The sequence below is a fragment of the Natrix helvetica genome (assembly GCF_964273705.1).
Source record: "Natrix helvetica genome assembly, chromosome: 2".
Taxonomy (NCBI): Eukaryota; Metazoa; Chordata; class Lepidosauria; order Squamata; family Natricidae; genus Natrix; species Natrix helvetica.
Window position 1 is genome coordinate 185,990,640 of NC_138552.1, and position 23,945 is coordinate 186,014,584.

Genomic DNA, 23,945 nt, shown 5'->3' on the forward strand with positions numbered 1-23,945 from the left:
TTAGGAATACAAGTATATGTGATATAAAGTTGTTCCAACATCTGAAATGGAAAGTGGTTTTAATCAAGCCAATAGAAAAATAAATCTTCTTCTGGCTTTTATTATGGTATTGTTTTATATGACTTTAAGGATTTAAAAATGTTGTTTTCTGCTAGTAAAAAAGAGCAGTCCTAATCCAACTCTCTATTATTTGCTTTGGACTATCTATACTACTATTTAAATATCCTACAAATCCGTACTTTTGGTGAGCAATAAATAAGTACCTTTAATACTGGTCGTCCTCGACTTATGACTATTGAGTCCAAAATTTGTGTTGCTAAACGAGACAGTTGTTAAATGAGTTTTGCCCCATTTATAACTTTTCTTGCCATAGCTACCATGTTTCCCCGAAAATTAGACAGAGTCTTATTTTCTTTTGACCCCCAAAATAAGTGTTTGGCCTTATTTACGGGGAGGTCTAATTATTTTTGAGGTGCAGGAGGCGGCGAGCGTGGTCACCTCATGGCTGCTGCTGTGTTGCAATATTTTCGGGGAGGGCTTATTTTAGCGCATACGCTAAAAAGCCCGATTGGGCTTTTTATCCGGGCAGGTCTTATTTTCAGGGAAACAGGGTATTAGGTGAATCACTGCAATTGTTAAATTAGTAAAATGGTTGTTAAGTGAATCTGGTGCATACATTGACTTTGCTTGTCAGAAGGTTGCAAAAGAGTCCACAAGACCCCAGGACATGGCAACCGTCATAAGTATGAGTCAGTTGCCAAGTGTCTGAAGATGTTGCAATGGTTATGAGTGTGAAAAACGGTCACTTTTTTCAGTGCCGTTCTAACTTCGAACAGTCACTAAATGAACTCTAGTAAGTTGAAGACTACCTGTATTTCCATCTAGCCCACCAATGGATTTCCTATAACAGATTTTTGGAAGGAGTCGGTTTAAGATAGGCTGAAGCTAGATTACATCTTACTAGAGTATAGTATATATCCGTGAGGGCGAACCTATGGCACACGTGCCAGAGGTGGCACGCAGAGCCCTCTTTGTGGGCACGTGCGCTGTTGCCAGCTGTTCTGGGCATTTGGTCTTTGCATGCACCGGAGCGCTGGAAACTCAGACCAGCTGAGAAGCTAACCTAACCGTTCTTTCAAATACAGGGGGCTACTATTCCAATAACTTTCTGGAACTTCTGAATATTATAATTCTATGCATGTTGTGGCTACTGAGTTCCATAAAACCTGGTCTTTGGGTTTCCGGCAGTCTGGCGCACGCAAAGACCAACTGGCTGGCACGCATGTGCATGCCGGAAACCCAAAGACCAGGTGGCTGGCGTACACATGCGCACTGGCCTGCTGGTCTACGGTTTTTCGGCACTCCAGCACGTAAGCAATCCGGTTTGGGCATTCAGTGCCAAAAAGGTTCACCATCACTGGTATATATACTGTGTAGATCAGAGGAGGGTTGCAAATCCTGATGCTACCGGTTCGATCGTGCGAGCGCAATGCTTCTGCGCAACCCACCTCTGCTGTAGATGCTTTGGAGAAAGAATACATTGAACCTGCATTGTAGGCCAGTTCATGGGCAAGAATTACAGGATGCTCATTTTAATATTGCGCTCTTAATAAACATATTTCTTACCTGTATTTTGTCCCAGAGATGTTGGGATTACAACTCGCAGCAAGCATGAGCTTTATCACCATTAGCCCAATACACCAAAGTTCACCAAGCATAATTTGTGCGAGCATAAAAGGCTGCAAATAGTAAGGAATCTTGAACATGATGCTACCCTTCAGAGCTAGGAACCAATGTGACATTGTGATTAAGATGTTGGACTAAGACAAGGGATATACACATTCCAGTGTACCCTCAACAGTAGAGGCCCCTAGTTGACTTTGGCACATTTACTTCCATTTTATACAGTCAATGTGAATAAGTTTTTGTTTTGGAGAAAAATTAAGGAGGGAGCATCATATACATGCTGCATGAGCTCCTGAATGCAAATCTAATGAAATAAATAAATATTATGCCTCTCAGTATTGGTTATCAGGGAGTGCCCAAGATATTTTGCCATCCAGGAATGGAGAGAAAAGAAGAAAATTGTTCTCTTCTGCCCTTTTCCACGTGGCAGTGTGAGTGAGTTGAGAGAGAGAGAGGGAAGATCCCTTACAGATAGTTGAGGAAATAAAAGTTGTGAATATTTCTCTACTTCCAGGAAATAAATAATACAAGAATGTAATAGTATGTACATTAACATGGCAATTTATTGTCTTTTATCAAAAAGGCTAGCTCAGCTCAGGACAGCTGTCTTAAGTTTGCATAATGGGTGACCTTGAAACACAACTTCTAGCTCTACCAAGGATGTCCCAGAGGCATCTGATAGAAAATCTGGCTTGGAAATTTCAGCAGCTGCTGTTGTTAACATTTTAAATGTTGAGCACCTTCTAAATTTTAAGCAAAGTATTGCATAATTTCTTTTTTTTAATTGGTAAAAAGAACTGTTAAGTATTGGGTAACTTTTGATTAAAAGTGAAAGGACTTCTTTTGATAAACTTCTTGAATATATCAACTAAATTATATTCAGAAAAACTATAGATATTCTAAAATGTCTTAGGGTTGTAATCTTGATTCTGGACTCCAGTAGCCAGCAGAAGAGAGATCAGTTTTACTCCAATCTATTTCAAGTGTTGTGTGTGTTATGAATACACATAATTCCAAAAGGTTCCCCCTCAGATGTCAGTCAGCTTTTACCTTGTTTGTAAGATAGACAGGAGGACTCTGCCTGTCTCATTGTGTGCTTATATCGCATGGATGGCCTTGCTTGCATTGTCATATTAATGGAGACAGCTTGAAATGTAAAAGTCTTTCAATGAATGTAAATAAAATGAAATTATCTACCTGAGAGTTAATGTTCTCTGCTTTTTAAGTGAATTCTAAATCTAATGTTTGTATTTACAACATAACATCCTGTTCGTTCTCTCTCTCTCTCTGTGTCTCTCTCTTATATGGGCAGAAAGCTAGGCAAGCTCAGGCAGCTGTTTGATGTTGGCTTCAAGTGTTATTAATTTTATATTCTATTATTCTTTTCACTGTAGCACAAGTGAAGCTGATGTGGAGGCTGTCATGGATAAGTTGTTTGATGAGCTGGCTCAAAAACAAAATGATTGTACGTAAGTTAATTTCTCTTGAAAGAGAATACATTTAGAACACAATGCCCAATCTCCACTGACCAATTAATAAGTTCTACTGCTGTATATGGGTTGATGCCACACTCAAGTGGCAGTCATTGTATCAGCATTTTGTCTAATTTATGTGTTGAATCATGTGCTATTATTCATCAAGCTATGCATTTCCTATCTGTAAGAGATGAGTTTTATAGTAATTATCCAGACAAGATTGAGTCTTTGTTCATGTTCCCATAGTAACTAGACCAAGGATTTTAAAAGTACAAGGCAGAGGACTGAGAGTGAATAAAGCATGTGGAACCATTGCAGACTTCACATTTGAAGAGCTGTGTGACAAAGTGAGTACACCATCAAGCCTGGTTGGGCTTTTCAGGTCTGTTTTGATCATATCCCTGCTCCAAATAAGCCTTCAGATCTCCTTTGAGTTTATAGCAATCACTACAACTGAATTGCAAAGTAGAACTATAAACACTAACAAGATGAAAAAGCAGGTACAGGGTGTTTCTCTTCAAAGTAATCGGTGATATTTAATGTCAGTGCCTTTTAATTTTTTTACAAAAGAGTCTGTTGATGAATTGATACCTCAGACTTAGCTGTTTTTACAAATCAGACCAAAAGAATATTTGGTTTTCAGCAACGGACAATATTTTGCAAGAAGGAAGGTTCTTGAACCTTTTTTTGGTTTATGAAAACATCTGACTTTGTGAACAATACGTACTGGTTGTCAAGGTGAATGGGCAGACACAAAATGCTACAGCAAAACCTCTTCGAAAGCCAAATTGGTGAAGTTAAAGGCAGAAGCATCATTTGGACATACAGAAGAGCTTAATGTTTTGACAAAACAGCCAAAAGACAGGAAAATTAATAATTTATATTCATACTGAGCCCTGCCGATACAAATAATGCCCCTTCATCCCACCTGGACATCATGCTAGGAAGCTTGTGTGGTTTAATGAATCTAGCAATTATGATTTGTAAACCTGACTTAGTCTGAATCCAGCCATATCTCTCTCTCTGGCTGACTTCTAAACTCCTAAACACATCTCACTTCCAAGTTTCCTAAAGTTGCTTCCGACTGCCCAAATCATTTTGTGCTACTGAACCAGTACATTTACTGGAGATCAGGTTTTTATTTTTCTTTACACCTCCCCATTTTTAAAATGACATTTAAGAGGGTCAGCTGCAACATATCAATTTCAATTGCTTATCTTTCTTTCTTTCTTTTTCTTTCTCTCTTTCCCTCTTTCTCTCTCTTTTTTTTTCTTTTATTTTCATTTCTGAAGAAGGCTCTGGACATGCAGAGAAAGGCCATGTCTGCTTCCTTGCTGCCCATGGTATAAAAGTTGCTTTGGCTGAAAATAGGTACTAAACTATAGTATATATACTAGGTTTAACCTATTTAGATGCACACTGAGACTGTAAGAGATGTTAGAGACAATCAACAGGCAGGAGTCATATCTCCCAGTCCTGCTTTTGACATTTAAGATCCTGCACATAAAAGAGGCTTTATCTTAAAACACACAGGAAAAAAAGTTTTAAAATATACGCATCTATAACAATGTAGAGGTTATCCTTAACTTACAACCATAATTGATCCTGGCAGTTTTGATGGTCATAAAGCAGCTCACCATGTGACTCGATCCATTTTATGACTTTTTTGTGGTGGTCATTAAACCCATCGTTTGGTATCGATTTTGCCAGAAATTAGAAGTAAACACTGAGTTCTGGAAAAAACATTGTAAATCGTAGTCATGTAACCATGGGATGCTGCAAACAGCTGAAAAAATGGATGGGTTGCTGAGCGCCCAAAATGCGGTCATGTGATGGCAGAGAAGGGACATTGGTACTTCAAAATGAGGTCTTAAAATGCCTTTGGGAGGGAGTCCATTGTAACTTCAAATAGTTGGTGAAGTGTGCAGATAGTCAACGGGCCATAAGTTGACTATCTGTATGCCTCCAGTGCTACCTTTTGTTTAAGGAGGGAAATCCCCATGACATTAGTTCCTTTCATCTGTGTAGAAGACTAGTCCAGAATGATTTTTTTTAAAAAAAAAGAGTAATTAATTTAAGATTTTTTTTTATGAGGTCCATTGCATAAAGGGCAGCATGTCTGTAAGCTCAGAAATGGAGGCTGACTTTTTCTTTAAAATAACATAAACAGACTATTTTTTAATAAAAGTGTTAGAAAATGTAAGAATTGAAAGTACTAATTGAAATCAATGTTAATAATGTGCCAAAAATTTTTTCCCTTGTGAGAATGTGGTCTTTTCCCCTAAGTCAGGGGTGTCCAAACTTGGGAACTTTAAGACTTGTGGACTTCAACTCCCAGAATTCCCCAGCCAGCATGGCTGGCTGGGGAATTCTGGGAGTTGAAGTCCACAAGTCTTAAAATTCCCAAGTTTGGACACCCCTGCCCTAAGTCTACTGATATTCAGTTTCTGCTATTTTTCTACTTCATAATTATATTTGGAAACCTATGCTGTTAATACAATTCAGACTCCTGCCAATCTGTAGTTTATTTTAAATTAACTAGACATACATGAACAAACTGGAACAGGTGTCAGTCTTTTTTTATGTTTATATGTCAGAAGGACTATGAAAACATTCACTTTATAAATCTCAATTCTATCCATCAAATTCTGATCTGGAATATTTCTCTATAAGGGCTTATTAGAGTAGCAGTTCTCTGTTTGTTTGTTTGTTTATTTCTTTCAGTTATAGTTAACAGCTAATCACTGTTACTTAAATTAAAATTACGAATCTCTGATAGGTGAGAGTTTTTTCAATCTTTCTCCGGGTTTCACAGAAAAAAATTGAATGTAAGAGGCCAAAGCTGACAGTGCTTGACATAATTAGTCATGGAGTTCCAAATAATTATGTAGGAAACGATAACTGAATGTGGCTGCTACAGATATTTATTATAATAATAAATGTTTATTTGCCCATAACTACATTTTTTGCAACAACTTAACAGCTAAGTTATTATGGTCACTAAAAACTAGTGTTTTCATATCAAACCCATTGATTTAAGGTTTTTTTCTGAAGGTATAATTTAATTTAAAAGCTATTAATCTATGTTTATTACAATTTTATCATGATCTGAAATATAAATGATGCCTATATCTGGGATTTTTAAAGAAGAAGCCTGGAAAAATTGATAATAACATCCTTGTCTATACTTCTGTGGCTACTTCTTTAAACAAAACCCTCGAAACTGTAGTCTCTGTAGCAAATACTGCCCTCTGATGGCAGCAATAACTTTTTAATATAATTACACTTGAGCAAAGATTACTGTTTCCCAGTAAGAATAGAGTGAATTTATTGATGCAGATTTAATAATGATCTTTAGTATAAGGGAACCAATACCTGTTCATTTCCTTTTTTCTATTTATAGGTGCTTCTAACAGTACTACTATAAGAAAGGGTATAGTTTTTTAAAAAAAACAACAGCACAAACATTAGATATGCACCTATCCATATTTATAGATATATAGATATATAGATTATATACTGTATATCACAAACATTAGATATGCACTTATCTGTGTGTGTGTGCGTGCGCGCACCCATATATGATATATATGTCATCTCTCTCTGTCCGTGCATCCATCCGTCCATCCACCAATCCATCCATCCATCCATCCATCCATCCATCCATCCATCCATCCATCCATCCATCCATCCATCCATCCATCTATCTATCTATCTATCTATCTATCTATCTATCTATCTATCTATCGTCATAGGTCAGGAATAGGATGGAAAAGAGATGGTTGCTTATGGTGGAGAGCATTAGCTAATAGTATTAGTTAATAGTAGCCAATATCAACCCCAGCCAAATGTAGGCTCCTCCTTAGTGGATAAGGTTTTTTTTAAAGTTCATGCCTATCAGTCATCTACCAGGGATGCTTTAATCTGGATTCCTACATTGTGCAGGAAATTGGACTCTGCAGCGTGAATGAATCCCTCCAAGATTATGATTCTAAAATAGGACATACATTTGTTATAAAAATGAAGGTTATAATTCTGGAGTTCTATATTTTATTGATTTGTTTGCTGTTTTATTGGTATTGAAGAAGAGGAATAATCTGAAAACTGAGGGTTTGTTCACCAGCAAACTCAAGAAATGTTTCTAGAGCCCACTAGTTATGCTGGTGCTTAAAGTAAATTTTAAAAAAATGGATTCTACAGTTACAGGAATGTTTTTATCATTGACAATAATTGTGAAATGTTTGTGATTGCAAAATCAACACAACTGTCTCCCTGGTTATATTCTCTGTCCAAATGATGGTGATGGATATACTTACAAAATTAGTTTGCAATATTCAAATTAATCCTTATTCTTGCCATCTTAACAGAAGTAATCAATTCTAAATAAAATAGAGATCCATTCTAAATAAAATGAGGGAAGTTCAGAGTGCTGAAACCAATAATTGCCTTGCCTATTAGAACAATAAATAAGTCTGGGATGTACATTTCCTTAGCTCTAAATAAATAGCACAGGACAGATTTAAGAAATTCCCTCAGTTTTCTGTTCTTTTATAATGATTTTTTAAGATGATGGTGTTGTTGATGAATAATTCCACTGCAAAGAAGGCTGTCACTTCCTTCAGATGTAAAAACACTCAAAGCTATCACCATTCTAATATGGCACTAATAGAAAAATATCTATTGCTCATTATTTCCAAGAACGTTTTAATATATACCTCTAAAAATAACTTGAACCGAGATAATGACAGTTAACTTGGCAGTTAAATTGAAAAAGGAATCACTTAGATTGTAGACTAAAATGAGCTACCTGATGAGGTTGAATTGCCGTAAATGAATTTGGAGTTAGCCTAATGTTAATAAAATCCTACTCCTCCATAATAAGGATTATCAGAAGAAATAGCTACAGCATCATCCATCTTTTCTATGGTAGCAGAAAGACGGAAAAACAACTTGTAAATCACAAACTATGCAGGAAAGTCAGCAATTTCTTTTCTCTATTAACATCTGAAAAAGTCAAAATGTCATAAAATTAATTTAAGTGTGAAATATAAATAGGGACTGGCTGGTGAGTGCTCTCCATATTTGATCAGAGAATTGCAGGGAAGGACTGGGAAGGATGAGCATAATGATACAAAATCTAATAACAATGGAGCATGTTTCCCATAATTGTTATCTTTTTTAAAGAGTACACATACATTCATTTTCTACAGTGTGTTACAGTCATAAGGCTTGGGAACCTGTCAAATTCTAAACATTAGTAAACTCAAACTCACTGTGTTAGTGAATGTAGCTATTGCTGCGTAAGGTTGCTGGTTTTGTAACTTTGCCACAGTTATTGGTCTTCTCAAATGATTATAAGAAGGCAGAACAATGTGTCAGGCAATCTCTTCTGAAACGTGAATTGGAAATTTGCGCTCGACGAAGGTACCTGAATTGCATTGACCATTCTGGTCAAACTAATTGGTTATTTATTACATGACTTAAGAAATATTTTCTCAAACACAGGATATTAAAAGAGAACAGCATGTTATTCAAAGAGGTGATATTTTCTTAATAAAGTATACCACCACTACAAGCTCTATGCAGCCTACTACAATACTGGGCTAATCAATACAATACAATACAATACAATACAATAGTAGAGTTGGAAGGGACCTTGGAGGTCTTCTAGTCCAACCCCCTGCCTAGGCAGGAAACCCTATATCGTTTCTAATCCTTCATAGAAAACAAAGTCCTGGATTCTAGATAGCTTCAGTAGTTCATCTGGCTCTTCCAAGAAAATTGCAATGTTTTTCAAGAACAAATATCCAGAGAATATAAACTTATACAAACTTATTCAGTAACTGCTGAATAAGGATCATTTCAGTATATTCACTGCGCTGTGAAGAGTCAAAGTATCAGTGTTCCAGATTTCCAGTGTTCTTTTCGCTGTCAAATATCCAGAGAATATAAACTTATACAAACTTATTCAGTAACTGCTGAATAAGGATCATTTCAGTATATTCACTGCGCTGTGAAGAGTCAAAGTATCAGTGTTCCAGATTTCCAGTGTTCTTTTCGCTGTCAAATATCCAGAGAATATAAACTTATACAAACTTATTCAGTAACTGCTGAATAAGGATCATTTCAGTATATTCACTGCGCTGTGAAGAGTCAAAGTATCAGTGTTCCAGATTTCCAGTGTTCTTTTTGCTGTCAGTTTAAAAACAATCTCTGGGCGTGTAGTTGATAAGGACACCTGGCTAAATCTTTGCAAGTTTGAAGTTAAAATGGACAGTATTAAGCAAATTGGGTTTAACATTTGATGGTATACCATTTCAGAAAAATGGTTGCCCCGTCTCTTCTTAAAAACCTCGAGTGATAGAGCACCCACAACTTCTGGAGGCAAGCCGTTTCACTGGTTAATTGTTCTTTTTTTTTAAAGACAAGTTTTATTGCAATTCTCTCCCCCCCCCCCCCAAATCATACATACTTGATGGACAGAGTGTGGTCCAAGTCACATCTTATGCATCATATCTATATTCATAGTTTAAATATATTCTAATCTTCCCACTTTTATCAATATTCATTTCTTTTGTATAATCCTTTATCTTTTTCCATTAATTTATTTAAACTTACATATCATTACCAAACACCCTTTTCTTTTAGTCTTCATCTAATTACTATTAATTCATCTTTATAAATTAACCATTTTTTACCATAGCTTTGGCATTCCAACTTCCACAGTATTATTCTCTTTACATCATTCTTTATCATTTTTTATTCATTTTTACACATAGGTAACATCACTTACACCTTATATTTCACCTTTTTTTTCAGTTTTCCAGTTACTTACCCTATTTTTCCTTCCCAGAAAATATCTCACAAATTCCCCTTCCCCAATCATTAACATTTTACATTTCTAACATTGTTTAAATTGCATTCAAAATTAATAGTATTTATTTAATTATCTACTTTACTGGTTAATTGTTCTTATTGTCAGGACATTTTTCTTTAGTTCTAGGTTGTTTCTCTCCTTGATTAGTTTCCATCCATTGCTTCTTCTTTTTTAATAAAAAAATTATTTTTAATTTTCAAAACAAACACAACACATCCTTCTTTACATACTGTAGAAAGTGTATCAGTTGGTTACAAAAAGGCTTTTGTGCATCTCTTCCACAGTCAACAAACATAATTCATATTAACTCAAGTATTTTAACTCAGATATTTATACATGCTACCATCATCATACCTCCATTTTCATTATAAAATATACCAAGATTTAATACATAACCACATCCTGGCATTTAATTTACTATTTCTAAAATCCTCCAGTAACACTGAATCCTTATGTCCTATTCTAGCTAAACATCCATAATATTTAATAACAAAGTTTTCTAATCCTCCTTTCCAAATCACTGTTTACAATTTACATCCAGTTTCCTTATGTTGTACCCATACCTATATATACGTTGTTATCATTATCCCTCCTTTGTTTAACTGTATCTTGTATCATAACATTTTCCCCTTAATAATCAAGACTTAACTGTATCTAACTTAGTTCTTTTTTTAATTAATCTTTATATATAATCCAAAAGGATTTCTAATATTCCTTTCATGGGTACCATTCAATATTCATATCCAATTATTACTTATCATAACACTACACATTGTATACATTATTATCATTATCAATTATTTATTTAACTATATCTATTGTCACTAAATTTCACTAAATTTAACTAGTTTTAAATTTTACTCTTCCATCTATCAACCTGTATCTTTCCAGTAGCAAAACAGTCTCATATCTTCTGCCATTTGTGGTGTCAGTCCTCTAATCATCTCCTTAATCAACTTTGTATGGACTCCTCTTAGCAACTCCTTGCTGATAAAATCTCTCATGTAATTTCGATGCCCTTCTTCTGTTTCCTTAATCAGCTTATCTTTGATTGTCGGTAGTGTTATCAATGATATTGCTAATAAAATTTCTCTCTTTAAATCCATAAATTCTTTTCTTTTTCTTCTTCTGTATCTTGCGATCTGGGGTAGATTTCCCCTCCATTTAATTCCTCTTTCAGTATTCCACTCTTTCTATTTTCAGAGACAAACCAATCACCATAAATATTAGCAAAGTAAATTTCTTTATATTCATTTTCCTCTTCGATTTTTAGGATTTTAACCACCACTTTTTCCACTTGATAAACATCTCCAACTTCTTCATCATATTTTACTGTTAGATGCTCTAAGTCTTTCAACTTCTCTATCCTCTCATATGTGTTTGATAATTTCTGTATTTCTTTTTTTTTTTTTGCAAATTTTTTTTATTGGTTTTACAGAAAATTTCAGGAAAGGGGATGGTGGATGAAGTTACAAATTTTGACAGCTACATTATGCAGGAAATGGCACTCCCCCCAATTCTCACAACTTTCACTTATTAATACATTAAATATTCACTACTTAGCAATATTTTGACAACATATTTTTACCTTATATCTTCAAATAATTTCAATCTATTTTATATCAAATAAAAAAAATTTCTCTGTATTAGCAATTGCATTATTTTTCTAATTCACTTTTGTGATCTAAGTTTCCTCGGTGTTGCCTCTTCTCCCCCCCCCTCCAGCAAGGCTCCGGCACCTCCCGTGTCTTGTGTATCCCGTGTGGTGTCATCGATTTTATCTAGGAGCACTTTGTTTTTTTCCATGAAGACCTCCACCTCCATGGCTGTGTTAATTCTAACTCTAGTGTCCTCCCAGAATATCAACATACCTTCTGGGAGAAGCCATCTGAACCAAATCCCTTTCTGGTATAATTTCTTCGCTAACAACGAATATTTTTTTTTTTATCTCTAACTTTCTTTGGGATTTGTTTCAGGATGGCTATCTCTCTATCCTTGTATTTTAACACTTGCCCCCTTTGTGCACTCAGAATCTCATCTCTTGTAGTCTTTCTAAGGAATTTAATGTGAACCTCCCTTGGAACATTGTGTGTTCTAGCGTAGGCGGAATTGACTCTATAGACCAGATCAATATCCCATCCCAGCTGTTGTCTGTCTTTTTTAATATATTCAGCCAATAACTTTGTCATAATTTCCCTCAAATCTTCATCATCAGTCTCAATTACATTTTGAAATCTAAGGAAAAAAGACATTCTTTCAAACTCCATTTTTATCTGATGGTTCTCAAGTTCTTGATTTCCTCTCTGGACTCCCCTCACCTCCCCCCTCATCTCGGCTGTCCCCTCCTCCAAAACTTCCAGTCTTTGCGCATTTTGAGCCGTTCGGTTTTGATTTTCTCTGAGCTGTTCGTTCATTTCTTTTAGTTGGTTCTTCAATTCCTCCTGCCCCTTTAAGATCTTTTGTAGCATCTGTTGAGTTAGATCCTCCTCCGGGGGCTTGGGTTGTAACAGAGATGTTAGTGTCTGTTGCCCGCTGGGACTGGATGTTGAAGAGGTAGGGGCAGAACCCGCATAGCCTGGTTTCCCAGGTGGTGGTCTTTTCGGTGCCATTTTAATAAAGAAAGCTCAGAGATGTCTGTGTCGATACAATAAAAAGGGAGCTGTAAAGGTGGGTAGCCAAGAGAGATCGCGAGGCAGGCAGTCCAGGCAAATAGAGACCTTTTCTATAGTTCAAATCCAAATAATAAAATTCATTGTTCCAAGTCCAGGGTATTAAATATCAAGAAATATCTCTGAGTGTCACGGAGACAAATACAAAATACCAGCAGTTTCTGTGGGTGGAGTCAAATTTCAAAGCACAAGAAGACAACGGAAGTGTGCCATCTTGCCTTGCCAGCACCGGGATCAGAAGGCAACAAACCAAAAGTTTTTAAAAGTTTTCACAAAAGTCAAATCATCGCCTCATTTTCACAATTGCAGCAAAGTATTCATCTGCTATTTGCTATGAGTGTGATTTCATTCCACAGTTCTCTCCACACCTCCGGTGGTAGAGAGCAATTTAAAGCCGCTTTTCCAAGGGGGGGGGGAAATCCCCCTCCTTCTGGTTACACTTCCCAAGAGCAGATTGAACGTTTTAAAAAGCTGGCAATCCTTTTTTTTCCCAGTCTAAAAAGGGAACGGGGGGGATTTCCACCTCACCACATTGCAGCTGCAGCCTTCAAATCGTCAAATTCGTCCAGCTGCCTCGACGCGAAAGCGCGAACTCGCGCCTCCCCTTTTGCCTCCTGGTGCCTAGGGCAATGCAGGGCCCCCCCATGGCCGCCGCCGCCGCAGGGGACTCCCCGCTAGCCACCCCCTCGGCAGGGGCCCCTACAAGGCTCCCTGTGCCCCCCCCGATTAAGGGGGAGCCCACCAAGAGTGCACGGGGCGAGCAAAGCATGCCCGTCGCGATCCACAGCCGGAACCGGAAGATAATTTCTGTATTTCTGAGAATATCTTTTGCAGACTTAAAGTTTCTTTCTGCTGTTGAAATTGTGCCATTATCTCCAGCTAACAAACACTGCTGCTCTAGCTTGGAAGCTTTTAACAAGATTAAGCATAGATTCACAATAATGTTTAAATTTTCACTTTTCTCTGGTTAAAGATATACTTCAAGCATACAGAGCATCGAGACCGCATGTCCGTATCGTCGCGACGTTGGCTCCTCCCCCCATCCATTGCTTCTTGTACTTTGGAGAACAGATTGACACACACACCCCTTTGTGGCAGCCTTTCAAATATTGGAATGCTACTATCATGTCACCCCTAGTCCTGCTTTTCAGTGGACTCGACATACCCAATTCCTGCAACTCTTCTTCATGTTTTAGTCTCTATCCCCCTAATCAGCTTTTATTGCTCTTCTCTGCACTCTTTCCAGAGTCTCAACATCTTTTTTAATTTTGTCATGACCAAAACTGGATGCAATGTTTGAAGTGTTAGGTTACCAAGCCATTATAAAGTGGTACTAACAGTTCACATGATCTTGATTTTGTCTCTCTGTTGATGCAGCCTAGGACTGCATTGGCTTTTGGGGGCACACTGCTGGCTCATATTTAACTGATTGTCCACTATGACCCATAGATCCCTCTTGTAGTTACTGCTGTTGAGTCAAGTTCCACCTATTCTATATTTGTCCATTTGGTTTTTCTTGTCTTAAGTGTAAAACCTTAATTTTCTCTAAATTTTAATTTCATGTTTTTAGCTAGGTACCAGTGTTCAAGTCTGTTGAGATCCTTCTGAATCTTCAACCTTTCTTCTGGGGTATTTCTGCCAGCTTGGTGTCATTTTCAGATTTAATTAATTCCTCTTCTGGGCAAACTTTGTCAGCAACAGGAGGAAGAAGATGGTGAAGGTCAGCTGTGGGTGACCAGGGCCAGTGGAGCACAGGGCTGTGAGAATGTCTGGGGCTTTACCCTATGGAACTGGGATGGCTGGCCACAGCACAGGTCTTCAGTTGGCACTCAGTGATTCTGGAGCTGAAGTGGTGGCCCATGGGTGATAGCAGCTGGCTGACACTGCTGAAGGCCCTGGACCTCTACTTCAACTGTGGAACTGTCAATGACTGCCACTGGGCAGGGCGGCCAAAAGGGCAGAGATGGGGAGAAGATAGGCTGGTGAGGAGAGTTGAAGCTCACTGGCAGTTGTAATTGTTTATCAGGTGTTTATAACATGGAGTCCTGCAATAGCTTTCAGGGACCAGACATATCTTTGGTTCATTGCTGCCATCACTTCAAACAGTCACTAAACGAATAGTCGTTAGCCGAGGACTACCTATATACATTTTTACCTTTTGCTTTAGAAATGGTTGTAGAAGGCGAGCTATGTTAGTCCAGGGCAGTCCAAATAAAAAAGATTCTGGTGAAGTAAATGATGTTTTCCTATCCTTACACCTTTATTTTTCTTTCAGCCTTATCCTACTTTATTACAATATAGATATGGGAATAAAGGAAAATATGTACCTAAATCAATTAGAACAACATGTGCATGTTTATTAAAATGCGTATATTTAGTTTCCCCCCTCCTTTTCTGAGGGGGAAGCAAAATGGTATAGCATTTGATCGATTCAGACAAGAAAAGCCAATTTTAAACAGAAAACAGCATTGTTGTTGCCTTTTGAAATGTAGCTGTCAATCTATTGATTTCTCACGTCTTATTTCCCATTTCAGCCTCTTGGAGCCAGTGATTATTTGGAAATATCCAAGAATTTTGATCTGGTTTTTGTTCATAATATACCTCTCTTTACAATGGCAAAAAGAACCCAAGCTCGACGCTTCATCACTCTAATTGATACTTTTTATGAAAAAAAGGTAAGCATTTGGTTTGCAGGTTCTTTATAAGATGAATGCATCTGGAATTATTTTGGAAATGCTGAATGCTAATTAATTAATTAATGCCTGGCAAAAAGGCATCAGCATATATTCATTGATCACACTGCATTGCCATGTGAGCTATTAAAACCTTGACTGTTAAGATTAATGTGTTGTCTAATTTAATTTAAATTACTGTATTTTCTTCTTTAGCTGCCAGCTGCATTAACATTTACAATGGCTCAGCGGTTAAAGACACCAAGCTTGTGGGCTGGAGAGCTGACAGCCCAGGTTTGAGAACAGAGTTTGCGGCATGGGGTGAGCTCCCATTACTTGCTCCTGCTCCTGCCCATCTAGCAGTTCTAAAGCATGCAAATGCAAGTAGATAAATAGGTACCACTTTGGTGAGAAGGTAACAGCATTCCGTGCACTTTTGACATACAGGCAGGCTGGCCACATGACGATGGAAATTGTCTTTGGACAACCCTTGCTGCCTCAGCCAAGAAACGGAGATGAGCATCGCACCCTAGATTGGGTACGACTGACAGGGAAACTTTTATCTTTTTTTTAACTGCTAGATGAAGTCACTAAAACAGCAACATTGTCAGTGGCTAATAAAGATTAGAACTAAGATAAGCAAATAGATGTCACTGAATTTGCAACATAGTTGTTTTTATTCAACAAATGGGCAAATTTAGGATTTGTAAGGAAAATGCATTGTGTAAGTCTTATGTGGTCACTTTGTGAAATTGCACCTTCGCAAAAAGGAAAACAAAACTGGGCACTCAAAACAGTCTAAAAGGCAGTGATTTTCCATTTGTATCTTAGGAAGTTAGAAAATACAGAGCAGTTCAATATCATATGGGAGAAAAATATGCTAGTTATTGTATTGGTTTGGTTGCAAAAACAAAAGAAAACTCTTACAATAGCAATCTCTTGAAAAACTGAAAACAAAAGGTACGTTACCAATCAAAATCAACATTTAGGCAGATGTACTTGTCTCCAAAATTCCTATAGGTTTGTATGAAAGACTATAGAATTTAAAAATAAAAAAAATAAAGCAGGCGGATCAGCCCAGGAAAGGCTGAGGAAATAGGAATACCTCAAATAATACTAGAAACACAAATGTTTCCCCCACTGATTGAAGAAGCTTCCACCTGCCGCGTTCATCTTCACCACTTTTTAAAGAAGGTTTGGAGTTTTAGGAATTTTAGGATGACTGAAGGAGACAGTGAATTTGCTTCCATTTCTTTTCATCATCTAGGCTCCCTCTGAGGTGTCGATAATAATGACGCCTTTTCAGACTTTTTGTTTGGATTGATGTGGAAAAGGGTAGTAAGGACATTATGTTGATTTCCTACATCTTATCTGGCACTCTGCAGTGGAAAACCCTATCTACATACACTTTTGCTTGTTTTCAGTGTATATCAAAAATGTAGATAACTACCATCTACACACACACACACACACACACACACACACTCACACACAGAGAGAGTTTGTCATTGCTGCCTGCTTCCTAAGGCTGAGAAAGAGTGACTGTCATAAAATCACTCACAGCCTATTGCTTTGCACCAAAGGTGGGACTTGAATTAACTGTCTTCCTGTATTTGCCACCTTGAGTTGATCAAATATAAAAAAAGATTGGATAAACTGTTTAATTTGGCCTTCGATATTTTTTTTCTTGGATTTCCTACTAAACATTTTCATTCAGTGACCCTGAATCATAATATGGAATGTGGGGAGCATTTTATCTGTCTTCCTCAGAATAAGAAAGTGAAAGCATTGCTATCTACTGAATTTTTTTCTGAATAATTTTAAGATAAAGAAAACATTCAGTATATTTTGCCGCTGCCTATCATGTCAAATTCATCCGATTAAATTGTTTTAACTGCTTTTGCTGAGAAATTGCACAGTGTTTTGATTCCAGACAATAGTTCTGTTCCAACCACTTACAGACTTTTGTTGGGTAGCTATTCCAGATTATTTTGCATGTGTTGATTTATTTTCCAAAAAGCACAGATGAGTAAAATGTTAATGAATTTGCCCCAAAGTGACACTCAATTTAGAATAAACAACTACTCTTACATTTAGTCTTGAGTTGTGGATCCTCTAATGAAATAGTAATGATAAATGCGGCACTTAGATTTACGAAGGTTTCAATCATGGAAGGAAAATCAGCAATATTAAAACAACTTAAAGGTTCTTTGTATTTAAGCTGATGTTTTAAAATGTAATGGAAGATATTAAGCTTCACCTTATGTGTGATTATAGACATGCACTTAAATATTTATGCAATCAGGACATATCGATTGAGATTAAATTCTTTTTCAAAAAGGTACTGGGAAAATAATGCACACATACGCATCCCTTCTAGTTCAGCAAGAAATATGGGCCACTTCCAGGAAATACATTTTCTGCTGACTAAATGCCACTCATTGGTTTTAGAAGAACCTTAGCTCCTTGAGCAGCGTAGCACTTCTATGTGAACAGAAGATTCAGAGAGATGCTTTTTTTATTAGTAGAACAAAGCAGGATTACTCTTTCCTCTAATGCTACATGTATAACATGTTTGGACTTTCCCATAAGCATTGTTTCCCAACTACACAACCTCAGAGCTCCTGGTTTTGACCTCCCAGAGAAGGAACACCAATGTTTCTATCCTTTGTGTGAATTTTAAGTAACACTGTCCTGTTCTGTAGCGTGGCTTTCTTTAAGGTAGATCACTGTCCCCTTCTAGCTCTCAAGTCTGTCCTTTCTGCCTGCCTCAGTGAACCTTTGTGTATGATCCCTTGGGCTTCTTACATGTCGTATTTCATTGGCTATATCCTGACATCCTGCGTTTGTAAGCATACAGTTCCCATACCACTAATCATCCTTACATGGATACTTTCCTGAAGGATTTACCTTCCTTACAGTACCCTAATTTCCTTCCAGGATCATGTTCTGTTCTTTTGAGTAAATCTTCTCCAGGAAAAGAAAAAAAGGAAACCTAATTGTCTCCTCAAATACATAGTGACAGTTTAAACTATACCTCTGCAGCAGCAGCACTGGGAAAGATTAACCCATTGGGTGATGCTTCTTTCTACCAAACTAGAGAATTTGCATAGTAAAAACTACAATAGAGATTTCTTATCCTTCAGAGAGAGGGCGGGGGGAGGGAGGGAGAGAGGGAGAGGGAGGGAGAGGGGGAGAGAGAGAAATATTCCCTTCGTGCTGCTGTCATTATGGCCCATAAGAATCCTTATCATTTTTTTCATGGACAAACGATGGGAGAGAGCAGTCTATTTCTGTTCCATGTCACTTTTCTGTTTTTAAGGTGCATTCGTAGGATTTTCTCCTGTTTCCAGATGAATCTGGTGTTTTTTTTAAATGGCTGTGCAAAATTGTGTCTTTAAATGTGTGTCTTTAAATGTATTTTCTCCCAAAATATTATGTTTAATTATATTTCATTTAAATATATATGCATTTTAATTTTTAATTGCGTGAGGGGTGAGAATTACTTTGAAATGGGGAGATGGTCTGATTATGTTGTTATCCACACATGACCCCCAAAAATGCAAATGAGTTCTGTTTAGGCCAGAATAAAATTCCCAACATCCTGGCTTCTATTAATAATTCCCCTTCAGCAGAGGGCAGTGCACGAGTATAACCCTTTTCCTATTGAACAAAGTAGGAGCATCTGAAAGGAAGCAAGTAGGCTAACATTTGCTTCTCCGAAATCCAAGAAATGCATCCATAGTGAGATTGCAATTAAAGGAAAGATTGGTTAATGACTCTGTCTTCCAGAGGCTTGACATATTTATTACAATACCTTGCAAGAGCTAAGGGAAAGAAACTAATCAACTATTTCCTTTTGAGGTAAAACTCATAAGGACAAATAATTTTAGTTGTGTAAAAGAATCCATAAAAGAATCCATAATGATACTATTGTCCTCAAGCATTGCCTAATTAGCATTTATTCTCATCTCAAAATTTAAAAAAAAAATTAAGAGAGGGCTACCTCTCTGTTTTAAATGAAGAAGGATCATCTAAAGCTGTATTTAAGACATCCAGATCATTTACGAAAGTCCCCATCTCTTTGCAAAGGGATTTCGTCTTTCTGTGGCCTTTCCTGGAAGGACAGAATAGCATGTCACATACCATAGTCATTCCAGAAATCCTGAAGGAAAAATAAAGGTGTGCTTTCCAAAGAGTGTAGTGTTGTTATTAGCCCGCTGCGATTTTTCAAAGGTTAAGGCTGAAAAGATTCCTTGACCGCTACCTGCACATTAGAAAAAAAAATGCAATTGCTCTGCATCTCTATCCCACTGGGCAAGTATTTTCTCAGGAATATTTTGCTTTAATTGACTGAAAAATGCTGCACCTGTAAGACGTCATGCCAAAATGGGCAGTAGAATGAAGCAGGTATTTTAGAATCTATGCCGCCTTAGGGAGGAGATTCTAAGAAGACCTGGTTTGCTTTCCAGGTGTTTTGGAGCTCTTGAACAGCTGGATCTAAAAGTCTTCACATTTGAAAGAAACGTAATGCCTGGATGTCTGGCATTACTGGATGAAGGTGTGTGTGTGTGTGTGTGTGTGTGTGTGTGTAGCTTAGACCTATATTGCAACAGCTGTCCACCGAAGTTGTCAGGGAGTATGGGTAGCCACCATACCCGCTTCCCTGCTTTCTTTGATTTATCCCTAGGCTGAAAGTTTTGGGAATCCCTCATCTGATTTTTCCCGCATCTTAATAATGTATAAGGCAAAAATATTTTTAAAAACTGAATGAAAACAGATTGCTATCTAAATTTGATTTAGCGATGATTTAGAGCAGGGGTGGCACTGCGGCATCATATGACATATTGAAACTTTTTCCCCCCTTTGCTAAACCGTGTGTGGGCATGGCCGGCGCATGATGCATCCAGCCCACCGGCTGAGAGTTTGACCTCCCTGATTTAAAGTGATGGCTTGATGTGTAAATAAAATACGTACCTTTTTGATTGAGTTTGCGATAGCAATTCAGTATCTGGTGTATTTTTGTTTCTTTATTTTAAAAGTTATGAGAGAAGTAAGATAAATAGTAAAAATATTTTAATATTAAAAGCTATTTGTGACTGAATGATAGGGGCATCTCTGCACCCATCTGCATCGTTAAGGAGTGCAATGTAAACTACCGGAGTCAGAAACCTGTTGCTATAAATGAACTTTCAAAAGTATTCCATTGAAAAACGAAAGAAAATAAAGGGGGGTGTGAGATTCAATGGAGAAATAAGAATTCGTCAGTGATGAACTTCAGCCTTTTTGTTTTGTTTTGTTCCAGGTGCGTCTTATTTGCTCTGCATCAGCTCCCCTCCAGAGTATATTTATTCAAGCGGACCATGACAGTGGACTGGATGAGAACAGGGTACTGATGGATGATTTGGGGTTGAGCCAGGTAACCACTATGAACATCAGTGCCTTTGTTGCAAGAGAGCATAATAGGTTTGGGTCTATGTGCTGGCATTATTGAAAAACAAAAGAGCATTTAGAGGGTCGTTCTGTAACTTTCCTGCAGGTTCAGTCTAGCATTTTTTTTCCTCTGCTGTAATTTAAGGTAATGTTATTTATTCATGGATTAGGATCCATAAATGTCCACAAATCTAAGAATATATTTCTAATGCATTGAAAATATTGGGTCAACTGTTACAAGTTCCTCAAATGCAGTTCATTGTAATTGCTTTACGCAAGACTTTAACCTATGCATCAGTTAGAAGCTCTGTTAGAATAGGGAGCATCTATAAGGGTCTTTTTTCTTTAGATTCACATGGAAGAGAGCTGATACACACCACCTCCTACAATATTCAGACAAAACAAAAAACCCACTGCAAACATTCATAAATATTCATTAACACGCAATATCTTTTTGTGAATCTTTTATCATAACTGCTGCATATGAAAAATTACTACCAGCATTTCCCAATGAAAATAGATGTAAGCTACTGAAATGTTACAAAAGGATTGTTCCTGTCACTCTCCTCTGCCTTTCTTGGTACGGCTCAGCAGCGCCACAGAACTCCAAAATGATACCAATACAATTGGCTTTCTTCAAGAGAGCCTGGGCCCTTATCCCTATAAAGCCTTATGCTGACTTTGCACCCAAATCCTGGAACTTGTGGGTTTCGTCAAGCTATTGAATCTAATCCCTTGCTCAGAGGAAGAATTCAAATGGAAACATTTCCAGCCGATGGCTGTCTAGCCGCCATTTGAAATCTCCAGGAATGGTTTGTGGAGGAAAAATCTCCCCCCCCCCCAAAAAAAACCAAATTGTTATGATATGTGTTTTTGAAACATTGATATGATAAAAATGCCAGACTTACTAGCTCAGAAGATTTTTTTAAAAAGTGACATAGACTTACTGACCAAAATGGACTCTTGGTATCATTCAGAACCAATGTAATCAATGTATATTTCATTTTAATCAAAACTATTTCCAATCAAGGCTGATAATTGCTAAAGAAAAGTTCAGATTTATTCTTAGATATTATCTAATTGCTTCTACTAGAAATTTTGGATATTAATGTTTAAAATATTTGCATGTCTCCTTAAAATCTCAACTCCCTTCATATGCTATCAAATGTTTTTGGTTTATTTTCCCGTGTAATTTTAAAAGTTTTCATCTTGATGTTTCGTTGATTTAATGAAAATGCAAAAGGAAGACAAAAGGGCTCAGACACTATTGCTATTGGGGCTGTGTTTCAATTTGGTGGGGATCTTAACCCTGACACGGAAAAGGACAATCCATTCCAGTGAAGTGTAAAAAACAAAGGCATGAATACATTTTTAATATTTCTGCCCTCCCCACACTCCATGTTAGGTAATGGGAGGGTTTTTAAAAATTTATTTAGCGTCTGGCAATCTACAGAGCTCCTGCAATCACAGATATACAACACTGATAAAACACATTATATGTACAAACACAAATAAAGCATCAACAAATGCATGTATATAAAGTTTGGAGTGTTTATGAAATAATGGAGCTCCATTTCCTGTTAATGTTTCAGAAACTAGAGTAAGTAGAGAGGAGCTGGATACATGTGAAGCTACCCTTTGAGCCAAAGATCCAATTGCAAAGTGGTTTGGTGGCCTATGTGTGTTCCTCTTCATTATAGGTTGTCCTCATTTAGTGATCACAATTGGGACTGGCAACTTGATTGTTAAGTGAAGTGGTTACTAAGTTCTTTACACAACTGTAAAGGTCATAAATACACGGAGTGACCATAAAGTTGTTTTTTCATCATCATCCTAACTGCAAAACAAGTTTGGTTACTAAACAAGGGCAATCTATACTAAAAAGTTGATTGTCTTACTGTGCAGTGGAATTTCATTACTGAGGACCCATGCAAGAAGCCCACAATGTCTTCCCCCCGCCAAAAAAAATGCTTGTATTTTTCTTTTTACGTGTCTCTAGGATTCAGCTGAAGCACTTTCTATGTTTACGGGAGAGGAAGAAATATTTGCCTTTCAACGGACTATCTCGCGACTTACCGAAATGCAGACAGAGCAATACTGGAAAGATGGAGATCGGAGCAAAAAAAAGTTGCAGCCGGAAGGTTAAAAATAAACAATAACTGAAAGGAAAAAGGGCTTCAAGCACATTAACTAACTTGACACTTTATGTATCATATTAGTGTTAAAAACTACATCATTATTTACTGGCCCCCTTTAATGGAAATCTATAGATATAATTTTATTCAGTCTAGCATGAAAAGTTTATTGACCAAATAGAACATTTCCTTTTAACTGATGATGACTGAAAAAAATAGGTAAAACATATTTATTATTGGCCATATCCCATTGTGCTTTGAACAAACAAAAGATACAAGGTAGAAACATTAAATGCATATTTTGAATCCAACAATCTCTGTTCTATGGTTAAAAAATAAAATATACAAATGTCTCTGGAGTATCCTTGATTTTTAAAAATCATTTTCTTTTAGGTAGCAATTGAAAATTTCATATATATTCACAAAGTCCCCTGTGTAACACCAATTTACAGTATTCCACTTGCCAGTTGGTGTGTTTTTCTGCTGCCAGAGTATGCTCAAGTGATAGTTTCCTGTATTATTTATTTATTCATCATATTTACCGCATATAGACATCTGTTTCTCAGACAAATGACTCTGAGTGACATATAACGAAACTAAAAACCATATATACAAACAAATTAATATTATGATCCTCTCTGCTAGATTTGGTGGAATGGGCAGATGTAATCCAGAGAATGGATGATCCTCAAATAACCCTCAGCTACATATGAATGTGTATCATATTTTTCCTGTTCCTTTTCCTCACCCTCCCGTACTCTGATATACCAGTCTCTCTGTTGAAAGACAAAGTTATCTTTCAAATAATTCAAACTGGTTTATCTCTTGACAGATTCATTCACTGTCAATGCATTCTCCATGACAGGGAATTGAGCAGCACACTTATACCACCCAACTCCAATAGTGGAAAGATGCTACCAGGGTGTTTTTGTCACATCTGGAATTCTTATGCTCATGGCCTCCCAACTGGACAAAAACAATACTTACATCCTATTGAA

General features: G+C 37.1%; 1 protein-coding gene across 5 annotated transcripts in view; it reads left to right on the top strand.

The window, feature by feature from the left end:
* Positions 1-23,300, top strand: part of AFG1L (AFG1 like ATPase) — a 67,028-nt gene extending 43,728 nt beyond the window's left edge. For 4 of the 5 annotated variants that reach the window (XM_081942866.1, XM_081942864.1, XM_081942865.1 and 1 more), the window contains 5 exons: positions 3,081-3,151; positions 3,408-3,508; positions 15,242-15,382; positions 20,685-20,798; positions 22,812-23,300. In XM_081942866.1, coding sequence (XP_081798992.1) covers positions 3,081-3,151; positions 3,408-3,508; positions 15,242-15,382; positions 20,685-20,798; positions 22,812-22,958 — 574 coding nt within the window. In that variant the 3' untranslated portion in view covers positions 22,959-23,300. Of the gene's footprint in view, positions 1-3,080; positions 3,152-3,407; positions 3,509-15,241; positions 15,383-15,595; positions 15,701-20,684; positions 20,799-22,811 lie in introns of all 5 variants that reach the window. The other variant, XR_014174516.1, reaches the window with a different exon arrangement.
* Positions 23,301-23,945: the final 645 nt, after the last annotated feature.